Source organism: Cucurbita pepo, chromosome 3 (assembly GCF_057944985.1).
Source record: "Cucurbita pepo subsp. pepo isolate OVF chromosome 3, ASM5794498v1, whole genome shotgun sequence".
NCBI lineage: Eukaryota > Viridiplantae > Streptophyta > Magnoliopsida > Cucurbitales > Cucurbitaceae > Cucurbita > Cucurbita pepo.
In genome coordinates, this window is record NC_141800.1 from 11,213,665 (window position 1) to 11,231,642 (window position 17,978).

Here is a 17,978-nt window from a genome sequence, read left to right on the forward strand (position 1 = left end):
ATTTGGATTAATCGGGCTATCGAGTCATATGAGTATTCTTAATTTCTTCCTGAGTTTGAAAAGCAAATTTTTCTTTTTTATCGTAACAGTTAACTAACTAGTAAATTAAAAAAAAAATATACAGTTAACTAACTAGTAAATTAAAAAAAAAATAATAATAATAATAATAAAATAAATAATAATAATAATAATAATAATAAAAAGCTATCCAATCAACCATACTTTTGCAATAAAATATAAATGAAAAGACAAATATATCGCAATCCAATATTGAGACACTCAAGTGCTTCCAAATCTAAACAAAGATAAAATAACAAAATCAAAATAAATAGTTTAAATTAGAAGTTAGCCAATTGGAGTTTCATATTTGTTCACAATAGGTTTTGGATTTTTAAAATGTTAACTTTTGTGTTGAATAGGCTTCAAAATTTTAAAACTGTCTACTAATTTATTTGACACTTTTTAAATCATATACATAATAATAAACACAATTAAAAATTTAGAATATCATTAGATATAAAACTTAACATTAATGAGAATAATATATTATCTCTATCAATTCAACTTAATATAATGATTATCAAAACAAGAGAAAAAAGAGAAAAAGAAGGTAAAAAGATGGTGAGAACAAGTTTATTCTATAAAGACACCTATCTAAGATGTTAAAATCCTATAAGTTTCTCGAACAATAAAATGTTATAAGAACGGACCATCGTCTCATGAGATTAATTCAAAGTTGAAATGCACATAAGTTGACCCAAACGAGTGTAAGACGAGGGGGAAAACGGGAAGATGAATTGGAAACAAAGGATGCAAAAACCTAGCTGAGCTAGCTTGCCATCAACACATTCTAAATAGTTACAGGAGTTCCCTACTAACACAATAAGCCGCGCTATAGCATCAACAACACATTATATCCAACAATCAAAGGGCAGTGATCAATAAAAAGATATGTCCTATTTGCAGAGGCAATCGCAAAACGCCACGTTTTCGGCAGAAAACTCCTCACCTAATAAAAACACCACCCTTATACAAACACAAACCATTTCGGTATATCTTAATCAAAACTTGCGGGCAGATGCAGAATGATTTGTAGGAGTTGGCCAATTGAGCGTTTAGTCCTCATCCATCCCCGCAGGCTGCGCTCCTCTCCTGGGGCCTCCAGCTGGTTTTGACATTATTATCTGCAACATGGGATTTAACATTCATTCTAAAACACATCTACACCACATAAACATGATAAGTTACGCATTATGGTTTACGTTACTCAAGTCCAGTTCAGCAATATTATTAATCCCTTGTTCTCAAGAAGGCAAGGGTCAAGTGTGAAATGTACAATATTTTCTGAATTCTTTCCTGCATAATCCCCCGCCCCCGCCCCCGAAATGTCCACACATGATAAGTTACGCATTATGGATCAAGAGAAGCTATGAAATGATGCTTGTATCAGCTGTCCTATGTATATATATATGGTTTTAACAAATTAAATATCAATCGAGGTCGTTAATAATTCTGTCTCAAAATGAGTTTGACATAGAAAGGGAGATGAAGAATACTGTAAGAATATAGTTTGACAAAAATATTTGTAGTACCTGGTCCACTCGAAGGACAGTACAAGCAGCATCTGCAGCATACTTAAGAGCAAAGAGCCTAGAAAAGAAAAAAAGCCACACAAAAGAGGATGTTACCATGAGTTAGTCATCATCAGTATAATATAATTAACAGGACAAATTTATGGTATAACAAATAAATGACACTTCACCACTCTAAGGAAACTAATGGTGTTTTTTTTTTCTAATAAATTGTACTTTTATCCAGGAAAAATGAAAAAACAATGGCATCCAAAAAGAACTAGTAAACCCCCTTTTGAGACCCCGAATAATGAACAATTTTTTCTTCAGAACACATTTAAGATTTTGTCATTGCAAAAAAGATTCATTTATGTATTTCATAGTAATATAAATGGGATTCAACTCAATCAATGAAAGAATAAAGAAACACTACAAATCTTAACAAACTTGATGTGATATAAGAATCTATAATGGGACAGAACTTATTTCAATTAGGACAGTTCATATATGGTTGAACTGTTCACTATGATACTGCATTGCACCAAGTATCACGATGAGGTTCATGAATCAAAATTCATTATCAAGGTTTGGAATTAATGAGCACTCAATGAATCAAGTTAACGGCACTACTACTGAGGCACTAAAATTGAGCATTCTATCTAAAGGTCCCAGAAAGGGGTGTGCTTCAAGTAAAATGTAACTTCAAGAAAGAGACGTAATTCTATATTGTACGAAGCATTGAACTAAGAGTTTCATAAGAATAACCATAATTATTTACGCTGTAAGAGAATGAAGACTGACTTTGTAATGTGAAGATCCCAGATATTCATCTTGGAAACATCCTTGCAAATCCCTTCCTCCAAGTCTATACCCACTCTAGTATTTCCGGATGCATGCTCAGCATACAATGATGATATTATCTCCATTGCATTTAGCCCAGCATTTTCAGATAATGTTTTTGGTACCATCTCAAAACTTTCTGCAAATTTTGCAATGGCATACTGATCCAATCTACATACAGACAAGGAAAAGTCATCAGTAGTTTTTCAATCATAGAATAAAATAACTAACTCTGATCTAATACTCATAATAGCAACCCTTTGACATAATTCAAAACATTGACCAAATTAAACAACAATAGTGCATTAGTTTGAATCAAAATGGAAAGAAATGTGTTAAATGGGACACTTAGAGCTGGCATTACAATATTTCTCATGATCTAAAGAAACTAATGGGAAAAATCATAAGCAGGCACGGAATAGAGAACTCCATAAGAAACTAAAGTTACTTCTTTGATTCTTTCATTTTTTCTTCCAATTGATGAAAACTATTTTTGTATTGAAGAATCAACGTCAAGTAGGGTCATACTAACTATTTTTTGAGAAAAATAAATCTTAGTTTTGATGGTCTATGCTAATGACATGATTCTCACAAGTGACGATGAACCAGGTATAGTTGAACTCAAGAAAAATCTTGCTAGAGAATTTCAGATCAAGGATCCGGAAACATTCAGATATTTTAGGGATAGAATTCGCAAGATCAAAGAAGTATCTCTGTTAATCAAAAAAAAAAAAAAAAAAAAAAAAAAACAAGTCCTTGGAAAAAGACCGATACCATAGTCTTCTTGGAAGGTCAATATATCTATATCATATGCGTCCTGATATTGCTATGTGGTAAGCATGGTAAGTTAGTTTATGCATGCAACTAAACCAATTCATTTTGAAGTTGCTTATAGAATTTTGAGATATCAAAAAGGAACGTTTGGGAAAGGTATCTTATACAGTAAACACCATCACTTTTAAATAGAAGTTTATACTAATGCAGATTGGGCAGTAAGTGCTAAGATGAAAGAGTATACAAGGGCATACAAAAAAACAAGTCCACAAAAGGAGTCCTCAACTACAAGAAAGGAGCCCAATCCAAAAAAATGATACCAAGCTAATTAATACAAAAACAAATTAATTAATGGACGCCCATACGGACGGATTAAATCTCACGCCATCCAACAAGCCTCCAAACACCTCTAAACCCCTCTAAAATCCGACAATTCCACTCGAGACACCCCTCACAAGATAACAAAACAAGATTGCCACAAGACACTCTTTATTCTGGTCTTTATCTTGAAAAGAAGAGTTCATTAGAATCTCTTCACTCAACTAGCAACAATCCCTATTGTACACTACCATAGCAACCCTAAACAGGATTTCAACAGAAAGGCTACTTAAGCAACCTATATTTAGCGTATGGGTTTAGGACTTTGTTTTTATGCATAGATGGTCGTATAAGTATCGGTTTGCATATAACTGAGAAACCAAATTGCATTAGCCAATGCAGTCCCCTTTTCAAGAAATTTTAGATTTCATCATTTTAGGTCTTTGAAAACCAGAATCTTCAGTTTCGAAACATTTAGTTTTTAAAGGAGAAAGGAAAGGGGAAAATGAACCATGAATAATACAAATAGCCCCTAAAGCGCCAAACACGTAACTTTTAAGAAACAAATACTTCCTTGGTTGATGAAAGATCACAAAAGAAGACGCAAGAGGCATTAAAGAAAACCCTAAGTTCCTAACCCAACAAAACGAAAGCAGCTGCTAAAATCTCTCCATCAACGCTCAAGCTTTTGTTGGTTTCCCCGTCTCTCTTCAAAAACTCTATGACTACCCCAACTATCCAACAAAAGGTTTTACTTTCCCCTAATCTCAATTGAGGATTCCTAACTTCCTAGTATTTTTCCCCTTCTCGCCACCACCCCTATTATTAATTTGAATACCAAGCTTTGTTCAAAAAGGGCCTGTCAAAATGGCCATTTTGAAAATTGCTACTACAACAATCAACTCATTCTTATGTCAGTTTGGATTGAGAGGAACAATCGTATCTTCAATGGAAAAGCAAATCTTTTGATAGATTTTTCAACATGTCATTTCTTAGCTATATCTCATAGTATAAGTGATATCAGCTTCTCCATCTTTATAGCTCTGATTCTGTTAGATCATCTCCCTCTTTTTTGTAAATTCCCTACATTGGTATAGGAATGTAAGGGGAAAATAAAACCCTTTTCCATTCAAATCTTCTCAATCAACAAGAGATCACTATTCCTTTTAAATTTATAAAGAGTTATAGGTTCTTAAAGGCATTCACCAGGTCCTTGAAAACAAGCTTAACAGCCATGAAGAGCCAAGCATATTAAGGAAACCAAGTAGGAGGTTAACCCCACAAACTTAGCTTTACTATCCTCTACATCTTATACCAACTCTTAACCTTTAAAATTCTTTACTGCAAACGAATTCTCCTCATCCTTGTACATCTCATCCACCCTAGAAGACCTCCTCAACTCTACTGCTGCAAAAAGAAATCTCAGGACAAAAGGAGTCTAGAAAGAGAACTTTTTTCCCTAATTGAACAATTATTCTACATATTAATATAACTGCAGTTTGCATTCACGCTGCTTATATCAGTTGTGCAAAACCGTTTCCTTATCTTTCCAGAGAAATGCTGTTAACAACAGACTCTGTTCAAAAACCTTATAAAAAAATGATCTTCTTGTGCAGTATTATATTGTTTTTAAAAAAATAAAATAATTACCCTGTTTCTTTAAAAGAGAACTCCTTTACTCTTCTAGCCAACTCAATTTCAGTAGCAGCAGCTCCAGGCACTATGCGGCTGTCCCTCGCCATTGCCTGAAAGAAAATCATCAAGCAAGCTCCAAATAATTCCAAGAATAAACAGTATATATGTAGAGAAATACTTTGTACGTATTAACTCCATCATCAACAGCCCGTTCAAGATCATCCAGAATACTATCAGTACTTCCTCGTAACACAACTGTTGATATGGAGTTACCCCCCTCTTCATTCTTCACAACTGTGACCTATAATGTAATATCAATAGGGAAAATAATCAGTTATGATGTCAGAAATAATGAAGAAGCAATCATGAAGAAACAGTGCAATAGAAAAATAATTAAGCTAATATAGATAACATACCCTAACACCACCAATTTCTTCAACTGAGACAGAGTCCACATGACCCAAGTCATCTGGATTTGGCTGGCTGAGCTTCAACTGTTGTTTGGTGTGGAAGGGAATCATGTCAATGACAATGAAGAAAACAATCTAACTTTATCAATAACAAAGCCTTGACATCTTACCATGGCTACAGCACCAGTTGTGCGACAAAATCTCCGCAACTCAAACTTTGAGCTAATTTTTAACACCATAAGCCTGCAGCGCAACAGTGCATGAAATTAAGGAAAGAATCTGATAAAAAAGAATGATCTAATCTGGATAGTTCATCCAAATCCAACACATAAACCAACCCTTCCCAACATGCATCAGCAACGCAAGTTAGTACATACAAACTTTTAACTGTTAATTTTAAATTCAAAAATCATTCAGCCACATCATAGTCATATTTGGATACACTACAACATTACAAACATGCTTGAATGTGGTATGGAGTCGATGAAAAGATTTGATAAAAAAAATGAATATTTGCAGGAGAGATGTATTAGACAAATGTAAAGAAAACAAAAACAATCAAACAATCAATTATGACTTCTCCAAAATTGAAATGAGAATGATGTAGTGAACAAAAGTATTTTCAAACAGATACCCTTTTTTGCTTTATCATCAAAACTTCATTGATTTTTCTCAAACTCTCATAGGTTGTAACAATTTTATAAGATACCTGGATAAATAAATAGAGTTCTTAATAAGATGAATGAAATGACAAATACGCAAAGAAAGAAAGAAGCACACTACAAATGGAGCCTACAAAGAAGAGACAGCCTAACAATCACACTAAAGGGCTCTATCGCAGAGAATAAGAGATAACTGGTAGTTGTAAAAATCATTCGACACTAACACCTAAAAGAAAATGTGGAATACAGCCCACACCTCCCCGTACTTTCAAACCCCCTAAAGATTCTCCCAATCCTCTACATCTAAAAGATAACTGCTAGCACCCCGAAAGATCCCACCCTAATCCTAAAACAAAAGATGGAACAAACACCCCCTCTATCATCATCCAACAAAATCTATTTTACATCAAACATAAATTTCAATGAGCGCAGTGAGCAAGAAATATAGCATTTTTTTATTCAGCAACAACCTTTTAACATTTTTTTAATGAATAACCGAACTTTCATGGAGGGAAAAAAATGAACGAATAAAAGTGCATGCAAAAAAAAAAAAAAAAAAAAAAAAAAACCCACGAAAGAGAGGCCATCAAAAGAAATAGCTCCTACAAAAGAGGGAGGCAAGCTAAAGAAAGTGTCCAATCAAGCACAATACGACCTAACAAATAATTACAAAACAGCTTAACCACTGAAGCAAGAAACGTTGAACCTAATAAGAGCCCAAACATCACTGCAAGGTCTCTCAAACCCTCTAAAGACAGTTATTCCTTTCCCCCAAGAATCCCACAAAATAACACAAACCTCAGCTTGCCACCAGAACAACCTTCCTTTCTCGCGAAAAAGAAGGAAAAGGAGATCCTCTACCACCTTTCTAACACTTAACTGGAGAACGAAAAAACAACAGAGAACGAAAACTCAACATACTTGTAGCGCTCACAGAAATGTAGAGCCATTTCCCCAACCGCTGCTCCACTAACAATTACTTTGGCCCCTGAATCTGCAACTGCTTTTATCAGCTCCTCAACTTTAGCTTCCTCAGTTTTCGCATAGTTTTGTAGCTACAATTGATAAGCACATGTATAAATTGATGTTACAAGAAAAAAATATAATTGCAATAGCAAAAGAAAAAACAACCTCAAAAAGAGACCTAAAGAAAGAGAATATCCTTTTTTTATAAGAAAAATTAAAGGAATATATTAACCAAGCAAAACAAGAAGATAAACATAAGCAATAAAACAAGAAAACACCCAAAAATAAAATGTATCTTTCCAATCAAAATAATAACAAAAAAACAAGAAATTCTATGAAGTAGGATTCCCATGATTACTGCTGCTACCAAAGACGACTGCCTCAAATAAACAGGGGGCACCTAGTTGTATTATTAATACGTGTTTTTACTGAAAAATTGCAGTAGAAAAATGAAAGAATACAAGAGGGGCCTACAAAACAAGCCACCCAACAAAAGAAGCTAGCCAAAACCTAGCTAAATTTACAAAAATAGTTCTAATCCAAAAGAATAAGGCCTCAAGAATAATTATAAAACTACTAGAAGGAATCACTCAAATAAACATATTAAACCTATCAATTGACCAAATCTCTTTCCAGACCTATCAAGGTCCCTAAAATTTCTCCTGTCACTAAGAAGAAAAATGTCCCATAAAACAGCCAAAAAAACCTACACCAAAAATTAAACCCTTCTCACAAAATGGCAGGTGAAAACAAAACCTCCCCATCATAAGACAACAACGTCTCTTCCATGTTAAACAACTGTCAACAGACACCAACCAAATTTTCAGTAACTCCCTAGAAAGAATGTATTGAAAGCACCAATAATTTTTAAAGGGACCCTTAGGTTTCGAACTGCAAAGGATAGCTGTGAAATGATATTTTTAGGTTTTCTTTTTATTATTATTATTTTATTTTATTTTTTTCCTAATTTGTGAAATGCTCTACTGCAGATGATTCAGATATTTAGTTCGAGGAATGGTGGGTGAGAGATAAACCACTTTGTGCCTCATCCCCTTGTTTGTATCTGTTGCCTAACATGAGCTAACATGCAGCGGCCTCTATCTTGCCCATCTTAGGGAATTCCTCCTCATTCTTTTTGGGTATCTATCATACTCTTTCGAATAGGGAGACAAGAAGGAATTGTCCCATGAGGTTCAAGAGTGGGTAATTCTCAATCGGTCAATGATTCCTCCTTTTACATGATAAGGTGTAGCTTACAAAGCAGAAGCAGAGTTTCTATGTTGGACACACGCCAAACAAGCATTCATTTAAACACGTTCCAAACACGTTGATGGAGTTGATCATCTCTCTGCAACCCCTATGCCTAACCAAGCTTAGATCGAACTCCTCAAAAGAAATTCCAGACTACAAAATGTAAATCACTAACTCCAAATAATATGACCAAGATCCCTCTGCTGCCCTCATGCAAAGAATGCACCACAGCATTCAATACCTTTTTTGTCAAATGGTTTGTAGGAAATGGATCCAATACTTAGAGACATCCCTCTTTGTTCCAAGTTTCCTCTTACACATCATTATCTTCAAAAAGGCTGTGTTATTCTAATGAAAAAATACGACTTCCATTGTGAAAAAAAATGAAAGAATACATAGGCATGCAAAAAGGAAAAACCCATAAAAGGGAATCAAACTACAAGAATGGAATTCAACAACGAGAAATAAGACCTAGCGAATAATTAGAAAAGAGCCAAGAAACAGAGGCCTAGAGAGAAACAAAGAATCTAATATGGGACCAAACATCACTATAAGAACTCTCTCTAACCATAAAAGCACCCAATAGCATATTGTTTTGTGTGAGGAAAACCTTTGTAAAAAAAATGAGCAAAAGACTCCTTTTATGAAGGTCATGGACCCTCTCATTTCAGATTTTCAATGTGGGACTAGGGATATCATTCCCACTCTCTCCCAAATTTCTGCCAATCAACTTTATCTCACATATCCTGTCTCTTCTATTCTTCTCCTCACATACTTCCCTCTCTTCTCTCCATCTCCCAATTTTTAGTCTAACATTTTTTAGTTTTATATTTTTTATATTTTATATTTCTATTCATTATTTTTCTCCATCTCTTTTTTCCGGTATATTTATTTTATTTTATTAATATATTTCTAATTAATTTATATTAAAAAATTGAAATTATTATTAATGTTATATTGTTGTTATTGTTATTGTTGTTAATGATGTATTTCTTTGAACTGATATAATAGATTATTGATGAATTATTCTAATCACTATTCGTTTGTCAATCCAAGCATAGCTCTGTGGCTAAAAGCACTAATAACTATTCCAATGGTCGATTGTTCGATCCTCACCCCATAGCTATTGAACTAAAAAAACATTAATTATTGATATGTACTTAAAAAGGATCATTTATGATCAAATGATCTAATGTTAAAGTGCAATTTAGAAATTTACAAAAAAATAAAATTATAAGTTTTCGTGATATCCGGATCTTTTTTGATATATATATATATATATATAATCAATTTATCGAATCAATTTCTACATCGACATTTTCATCCATTCATTAGGGATGCCATTGGCTTGAACTATATGGGATTTTTCTATTCAGATGTTTACTTAATTAGAGAAGGGAGTGATATCTATGATGTTGGAGGTCCTTATGCGTCCATTGTTTCGTGATAAGGGCCAGATTTTGTAGCATCCCGGTTTCTTTGCAGTCCTTTGGGGTCAGTCAATGGAGAAAACATTAAGAATGTAAGTTTTTAATGCAAATCTCAACTGAGGCATCCTTGTGGCAGTTTTTCACCACACTTATCAAAACCGTGATGACAAAGAAAATAATAGCTTTTCAACTTCCTTTTAATGAGCTTTGAAAATATTAAAAAAAGTTGAGATTTACCTCCTCAGCAGTGTGAATTAATACTGTTCCTTTTGTTTCCGTTGCAGATGTATCAACGCCACCAGCAAATACAGCAACCTACATAAAAAAAAAAAAAAAAAAAAAAAAAAAAAAAATGTTCAATAAAATCAAAACCAAAATAGTCTAGAGAAAGAGTTTCACATATATATTTGAGAAGTACGATAAAATAAGAGTTTCAAGTCCTTTTTATACATAAAAATTAATGATACACATTAATCAAGGTTTAATTTCTCTTTGCGAAAACAAAAGCAATACAAGTTAAAAACAGGTGAAGAATCCTTATCGTCTATCACAATCACAAAGCCAGCATCCCAAAAAAACACTTTAAAAAAGCCTGTCATTAATCATCTTAATTATGTATGGATACAGCCTGACATTTAAAACCACGTAATGTAAAAAATGAATGATAGCAACACAGCTACCCTAGATGCAGATAAAAATTAGATTTCTTATCTTCCTCTCTCTTCTATTTCATTTCTGCACGCAGAAGGAATTAGCACTTGCAATTAAAGCAATGCTAATTTCATTTCTTAAAGCTGAAATGATCTGTGGTTGCCATTTAGCCATCAAAACTATTCCAATGGCTTTCAAATATACAAGGACTGTTTCTAATTCCCCAAAAGAACCTCTTAACATTTTCCTTCTTTTTTAGAAACAAAATATCTCCTTAGAGAATCACTGCCCTCTAATCTTGGTCAGCATATTATCAGGGACGCCTCATGGAGCAGCAGTCGAGATGTAGTTACCTAATTTCTTTTTTCTTTATATATATATTTTTTCTTTTTCTTTTTTTTTTCTTTTTTTTTTTTTTTTTTTTTGAACCAGATGTAAACATATAAAAAGAACAAACAAATTAATAAAAATAAGAGCATCTATAACCTCACAGAAGAACATGAATCAAAAGTAGGAATGTACTCAAGAAACACGTTCAGCATAATGGAAGTGTAAATAAATGATGATTTGTACCTTGGCCTTCTCAATTCGCTTTATACTTCCCACAGTATCACTTTTCAAGATCATGCCACGCACTACTGAAGAATTATGTAAACCACCTCCCAATAACTTTGCAACTCGAACATTGTCCACATTAAAATTTGCTGGATTCTTAGGACAAACTTGAATGCAAGCCTGCAACACAAAAAGTATACATAATTTGCAGGTGGAAAAGTTTACAGGATAATTACTCAATTGCAACAAGAGTAGGCAAATATACATCAGCCACTAGAGAACTAATAAAATCTTCTTGTCCAAACTGCTTGCTAGCAACAGCAGCTTTCATGCGCGAAATGACTTCCTCTTTGTTACGAACATCCATATTTTCTGAACCTTTCTCCACTAGTTCATTCAAAACCTCGACAGTCTGAAACAAAAAGAAGATAAGATATTAAAATACCATGTTATAAAAGTATATCTATGTATTTCGTTACCATTGTACAAAGTGAGAAACCTTATTGATTCCTTTTGTGTAGCCACTGATTATTTCGCTAGGGTGTAGACCCATCCTGATGAGCTCTTCAGCATTTTGTAAAAGTTCCCCCGCAAACGAAATTGTCAGATTAGCCCCATCACCAATTTCTTCTTGCTGAGCTTTACCTGCTAAAACCAAAATTTTGGCCGCAGGATGCTGTACCTCTAGTTCATTGACAATTGTGGCAGCATCATTTGTGACAAAAAGCTTGTCAAGATGATTAATTACCATCTTATTCATTCCTGAGAAAAGATATTTAAGAATAAGACCATTGACATAGATGGTTAAGTTTGGAATAGAACGGTACAAAAAGACTCAAGAAAGAAAACATTGAATACATACATACATACATATAGATATATATATACAGATATATATATATATATATATATATATATATATATATATATATATAGATAGATAGATAGATATATGTGTGTGTGTGTGTGTGTGTGTGTGTGTGTGTATGCATGTATAATTAGAATAAAAGTCGATATGCATTAACACAAACAACAAGTGCAGAGGTTGGAGAAGCAATCCTTGAACATTATTGTCCTAATTGTTCTCTCAAACATCCACATTATGCTCCAACCTTAGACATTAAGTAAAAATTACCTATAGAGCTTTATTGTAGATGATGGCTTTAGAAAAAATTGTTAGATTGTACCGGATTGTTTTACCTTTTACTCTCATTTTTACAACATTCAATAATGAAAAATAGATTTATGGGCTACAAAAGTTAGAAGTAGTTCTTTGAACAATTACTTTTTTTTAATTCAAAGCTAACTTCCATTAAAAAGAATGAAAAAAATAAATAAATAAATAAATAAAAATTAAAAAAAAACTTAGAAGGATGCCTCAGCCCTAGGTGCCTCACTCTTTTGAGGCAAGGCACCTTTTTATGTTATTTTTTTTATTTTCTATTTTTAAAAAGAAATATGAACATAAGTTGTCTAAAAGCCGATACCTTCAAATGATATCTTACGGTGGTCCTCATTTTCATAAAGTTCCCATTATAATATCATTTATAGTGGTATGTTTTTCATATAAAAATATTTTGTTCATATTTTTCCATTTTCACGCTTATAATTTAAAAAACATATAGATAGTAAAACGAACCCTCTTTTTCCTTTTGCACATTACACTTGACAGTTGAGTTCCCCACACTTTAAAAAACAAAAACTTTTTTATTAAGGTTCCAACTTCCTTTAGAAAGATGGAAGGGAGAAATAAAGTCAACCTCAAAAAAAAAAAAAATTAAAAAAGGATAAAAGGAACATAGGCAAACCATCAGGGAATGAATGAAACTAAAATAACAAGTTAAGAGGCAACCTTCTGTAGCCCTACCTAAAAAGAAAACTCTCTTTTTAATCCCCAAAACTCAGCTACTTCTTTTCCAACCAAGTATTGTAACACACAGAATGGCACGCACGCAAGTTGGAGAAGATGACCGTACATCAACGGTTAGCTTCTCAACCTTTTCTTTAACGAATTTGAAGCTAGCCATTTTCATCAGTTTTGTTGTTTTGACTTAATTTAGGGCATATCGAGGAATTTTGGAGAAATTTGGAATATCCTCGAAGACCCAAAACAAGCTCAGAAAGTCTAAGTCTACAATCAAGTAAGTAACCATATGGAGCAAGTTTCTAAGAAATACTTGTAGGAGTCGATAAGGATTGAGGGCAATGATTGAGTAATATGTTTAGGAGCCTAGTTTGACCTAGTCTCATGATAATTGTGCTTAGATAATGTGAACAGTTTACCACTTAAACTTATTTACAGTTATATAGCTTCCGCATACATGATTGTGAACTCCAATAGAACATTAGGCTTCTATGCTTTCCAGTATGTTGAGGCTAGATTATTATCACTTAATGAGCATGACAAGCATGTTGTATGCTTTTATACGTTTATTATGCATGATTTAGGGTTTGGATAGCCCGTTATTACCCCGTCATGAGTGTGAATATAGCTATGTATCATAGAGTGATAGTTATGGTTTCCATAGACTATGAATTATTGTTTCATATATTTTGGTCCTAGCACCCAATCATGAGTTCCACCTCCTTGGGTTGACTAGGTACCTTGTAAGGACAGGTAAGGCACAACCCCTATTCGTGAACTAACTAACAGAAGTCAGGGTCTACTTGTTACACATAGCTTAGTTGCCACCCATAGAGGATTTCAGGGGTCATAAAGTGCCACCCATAGAGGATTTCAAGGGTCATAAAGGCCACCCATAGAGGATTTCAGGGATCATAAAGGGTATACTACTGTAGTACTTATAGCGGTGCCTAGTGGGGAGAGTCATGGCCTTTTTACTGTTTTAGCCTGAGTGGCATAGTGACAAGTAGTTTTACTGTTCTAGCCTGAAAAGGCAAACTAACAAGTAGTTATGTTCCTAAGACAGGTGGTTTTATTGTTCTAACCCGATGAGGGTACATGAGCAGGTAGTTTACTATCCCAGCCTAGAGAAGGCATAGTGACAAGTAGTTTTACTATTCTAACCCGATGAGGGTACATGAGCAAGTAGTTTTACTGTACCACCCTAAAAAGGGCGTAGTGACTGGTAGTTTACTGATCTTAGAAACAGGTACATGTTGTCGGACACCACTAGGGAGAGTCCACTAATCAGAGCTCAATAGGTAATATGTATGGAGTACGGTCACCATTTAGAGCAAAAAGGGCTCCTCCAAACTTATGAGTATTACCCTATGGTCCATCCATGGGCCACAGGGACTCAAGGCACACTTTGCGCAAAACAGATGAAAGACCTAGACATACGTGAAACCTAGAGTCGAGAGAAAATAGAAAACCTCTAGGTTGTGAACCTAAGAGGGATTGAGTTCTCTTTAAAGGAGGTATGTTGAGGGTAGTTATAAAGTGACCGGTCAAGTTTGGTATAGTCATTTAACCCCAGTTTGTTAAAAACAGTTATGAGCACATAGCTTAAGTTTCCGTGCATAGGATTAAGTTTGACAAGAGCCTACAAGTAGGTTGCTTACTGAGTACTTTTATACTCATTCCATGTTATTCTATTTTTTTCAGATGGAGTGTAGACCATTGTTGATGGTGGGAGAGTGCGGAGCCGTACAGCTGCAGGGGGTGCCCTTTAGATCAAATTGTCTTCCTTCTTGTCATTTTTAAATGCTATTTCTCGAAACGTATGTATTTTTTGTAAACCGTTTTGAATTGACTATGTAGATATTACCTTTAAACTACTTTTATGTCAACTTCGAATGCATATTTAAATTTAAAATTCCTTGTGTCCCCAATTTTACAAAAGAAAATTTTATTGCCTTTTTTACCCTTGAATGTACATGGCGACCTGTGATTCGAGGTATCGAAATAGGAATAGGGTCATTACAAGTATACTAAAGAGCTTCCAAAAAAAAATGCCAAAGAACTTTTCCTATTTTGTAGAACATCAGACACAACAAAACCTCACTATCCAATCACGGGAACTCCAAGGAGGCACATGAGAAATAAGAAGTCATCATAATCTTCCCCAAATCTCATCGGAAAATGAGCATACAAAATGATAGCAGATGATTAATAACTTTAAAAAGCTTGCTTTATAACAAAGCACGATAAATGAAGATCTCTGAATAAAATCATTGGTGCTAACCCTACAAAGAGTCTAAAACCAAGGACAAAATCTAATTGTAATTGGAACTTTTCATAACAATACTAATTTGGAGGTAGTTAACATAATTCTTCAGTAATCAAGCTACAGACATGTTACACAGAATATTTCCCAAGCACAACTTTAACATAAAATCCCAGACCCACCAACCATAATCATATATTAGTGTGGAATGCTTTCGTTAGCAAGGAATTTCAACAGATCAAAACAGTGACTAACAATGTAAAAATACCAATGACGTACTTGCAATTTCAACTAGCAATTTCACCAAGCTGGTAGTACAAAGTTAGCAGTTTTTCCACACAAATAAACCAAACAGTTGAGTGAAAAAACCATTCGGGTGGAGAATAAATACTTAGCATGGGCATTAAACCGTTCATGTTACAAAAATACATTTCGGATCTTCCATCTAAATCTTACTAAACTTCATTTTATTATCAGCATAGTTATGTCGTTCAGAATCGTAAAACTGCATGAGAACTTTATTACTCTCCAACTTTAAGTGCCCGTTATTATTCTCCAACTTCATTTTATCATCAGTACTTAGTGTGTTGTGACTTTGATTTTAAGTTCAACTATATGTGAAGGTCGAGATTTGAATGGTCCAAATATAACGTCTTTAACAGTTGAGCTACGGTTAGGTTCGCAGCTGACTTACTGATAGCTAAATTCAGAATGAATGTTGAAATGTTTGTATATCAGACCAGGCGTGAAATTCTAAAAAAACTTAACCATCTCGCCTAATCAACCTTTATCTTTATAATTGCAAGGTTAATCCAGAAGATCATGTTAGAATTATTAGCCGATCTTGAATCTAATGTATCTCTGTCCCTCTTTACAGAGATATTGCCACTTGGAAGGGAAAACCAGGCCTCCCTTAGGTGGCGTAATAAGAAACTGATAATGCGAAGAAGACGAGTCACTATATAAAACAGGAAAAGACTAAAATCGGTTTGCTTCAGAAAAAAGTGGATGGGAGCATAGCATTCTCGTTTTTAGTACTGAAAATGACATAAAATGGAAGGAAATGGGAAAAAAGAAGCAATAGGGTTCAGGATCAGATGAAACATACCATTGGGACCAAGAGACGTTCGGGTAATGGTGGAGAGCTGTTTGCAGGCGTCAATGTTCTTGAGAACGGCCTCATCTAAACCCGAGAGATGCTTGTGACCCTCTTTAAGCATTGATTGAATTCCATGAGACGGCATCTGGAAACCCATCTTCGTATTCCTCTGAAAAGCCTGAAATAAAACAGAGATGAGTAACTCCGATTGCTCGGAGAGGCGAGAGTGTTAAGAGAGAGAGAGCGGGAGAGAGGGCGTCGGCGCTTACGTCGGAAGACTGAGACTGCGGCAGCTAGAGTGCAGCGTGCAGGGTGCAGTGGCAGGTAATGGAAGGGAAGGGGGTGGGTTAACGTGAAATAGGGTTTATGAAAAATAGAAAGAGGATGGTTAAAAAGAATGTCTAATGAATGTTGCGTACGGAGTAGAGGAGTAGGAAATAGAATGTAAAATATGTTTTTTTTTTTTTTTTTTTCTTCTCTCTTTTGAGTGACATGAGACCGGGTGGTGAGTTGAGTTAGGTTATGAAACGAAGAGTTAATAAATTGGTCCAGAAGTTAATGTTAAAGGTGCTGAGTTAGATTGAGATTTGAAGTTGGAGTTTAAGAAGTGAATGTTGGGGTACCGAGTGTCACAACTTTCTTGTAAACAAAAGGTTGTGAGACTCACGTTGCGGTAAGAGAAGCGGTGACCATTCGGCCATGTGAGGGTCTAAACGAGTGTCATGATGCGACCGAGAAGGACGATGCATCATCTAACACACCACACATAATAGTATTGAAGAAAAGACGAGGCATAAGCAAGACAAGAGCCACGAGTGTCAAAAATAGGCCTGTTGAAGGGCCGAGTAGGACCCAGACCTTAACCTCGAAAGCCATGGTTCCAAGGGGATTCTAGGCATGCGGTTATGGAGTCAAGTTCGTCCATATGAAATATGAATGCTCGCCAAATTTGGTGTCAATCGGACATCGAACGGACTCTCCACGACACCATATGATCGTTCACCAAAATCACATCTACACAAGGAGCATTGAAAATACCTCAAGGCATGGTGTCAGCTCCCTCCACTAACCCTGGCCCTATGGCATAAGCAAACTATCCTATGGTACATGTGTGTGTCACAGTGAGGGTGAGCATTCCGAGACGAGTGTCTCGGGTGACTTCTTTTGAAATAGATCTCTCAAGAACAGTACTAGGCGGCACGAGTGTGCCAGTATTACGCCCTAACCCGAGTGTTAGAGGTTGAATTTTGCACTCGCTATCAATACGATATCCATAAATGACATGGCATGAGCACGGAGGGTCAATGCCTCGATTGAACCCGAATGGATGGATGCACTGAGATTATGAATGACATGTGGGTCCATTCTAGAAGGCATGATAGAGTGAGATGTGATGGCCCACGACACCCCGAGACTTGGGATGACGTCAAAACATGAGGGTCATGTTAATTGGGAACCAAGATGAGACGATAGGATGCGACGTTGCATTGAGAGACTTTGGCTCCAAGTAGAGGCAAGGTCGAGCTGAATGACTTGGTCTAGTGTAGAGGCAAGTTAGTTGTGTCGTAGATGATCGAATATGCACACGCAGGTAGTATGTGTGGCCAAACAAGCTTGGATTCCGCACAAGTGATATGTAGTTGGCGAAGACAAATCTTGCCTAAGATCCAATGAAGCTATAAAGTC

General features: G+C 35.1%; 1 protein-coding gene across 1 annotated transcript; it reads right to left on the reverse strand.

The window, feature by feature from the left end:
• Positions 1 to 811: 811 nt before the first annotated feature.
• LOC111791115 (T-complex protein 1 subunit theta) lies at positions 812 to 16,718 on the reverse strand. Its single transcript, XM_023672328.2, has 14 exons — positions 16,562 to 16,718; positions 16,302 to 16,470; positions 11,563 to 11,825; positions 11,329 to 11,475; positions 11,082 to 11,243; positions 10,095 to 10,172; positions 7,132 to 7,265; positions 5,719 to 5,791; positions 5,555 to 5,632; positions 5,317 to 5,439; positions 5,154 to 5,248; positions 2,373 to 2,582; positions 1,593 to 1,650; positions 812 to 1,184 (listed from the first exon to the last, which is right to left on the reverse strand). The coding sequence occupies exons 2-14, from the start codon at positions 16,447 to 16,449 to the stop codon at positions 1,116 to 1,118; spliced, it is 1,638 nt and encodes a 545-aa protein (XP_023528096.1). The 5' UTR covers positions 16,450 to 16,470; positions 16,562 to 16,718; the 3' UTR covers positions 812 to 1,115.
• Between the last annotated feature and the right edge of the window lie 1,260 nt (positions 16,719 to 17,978).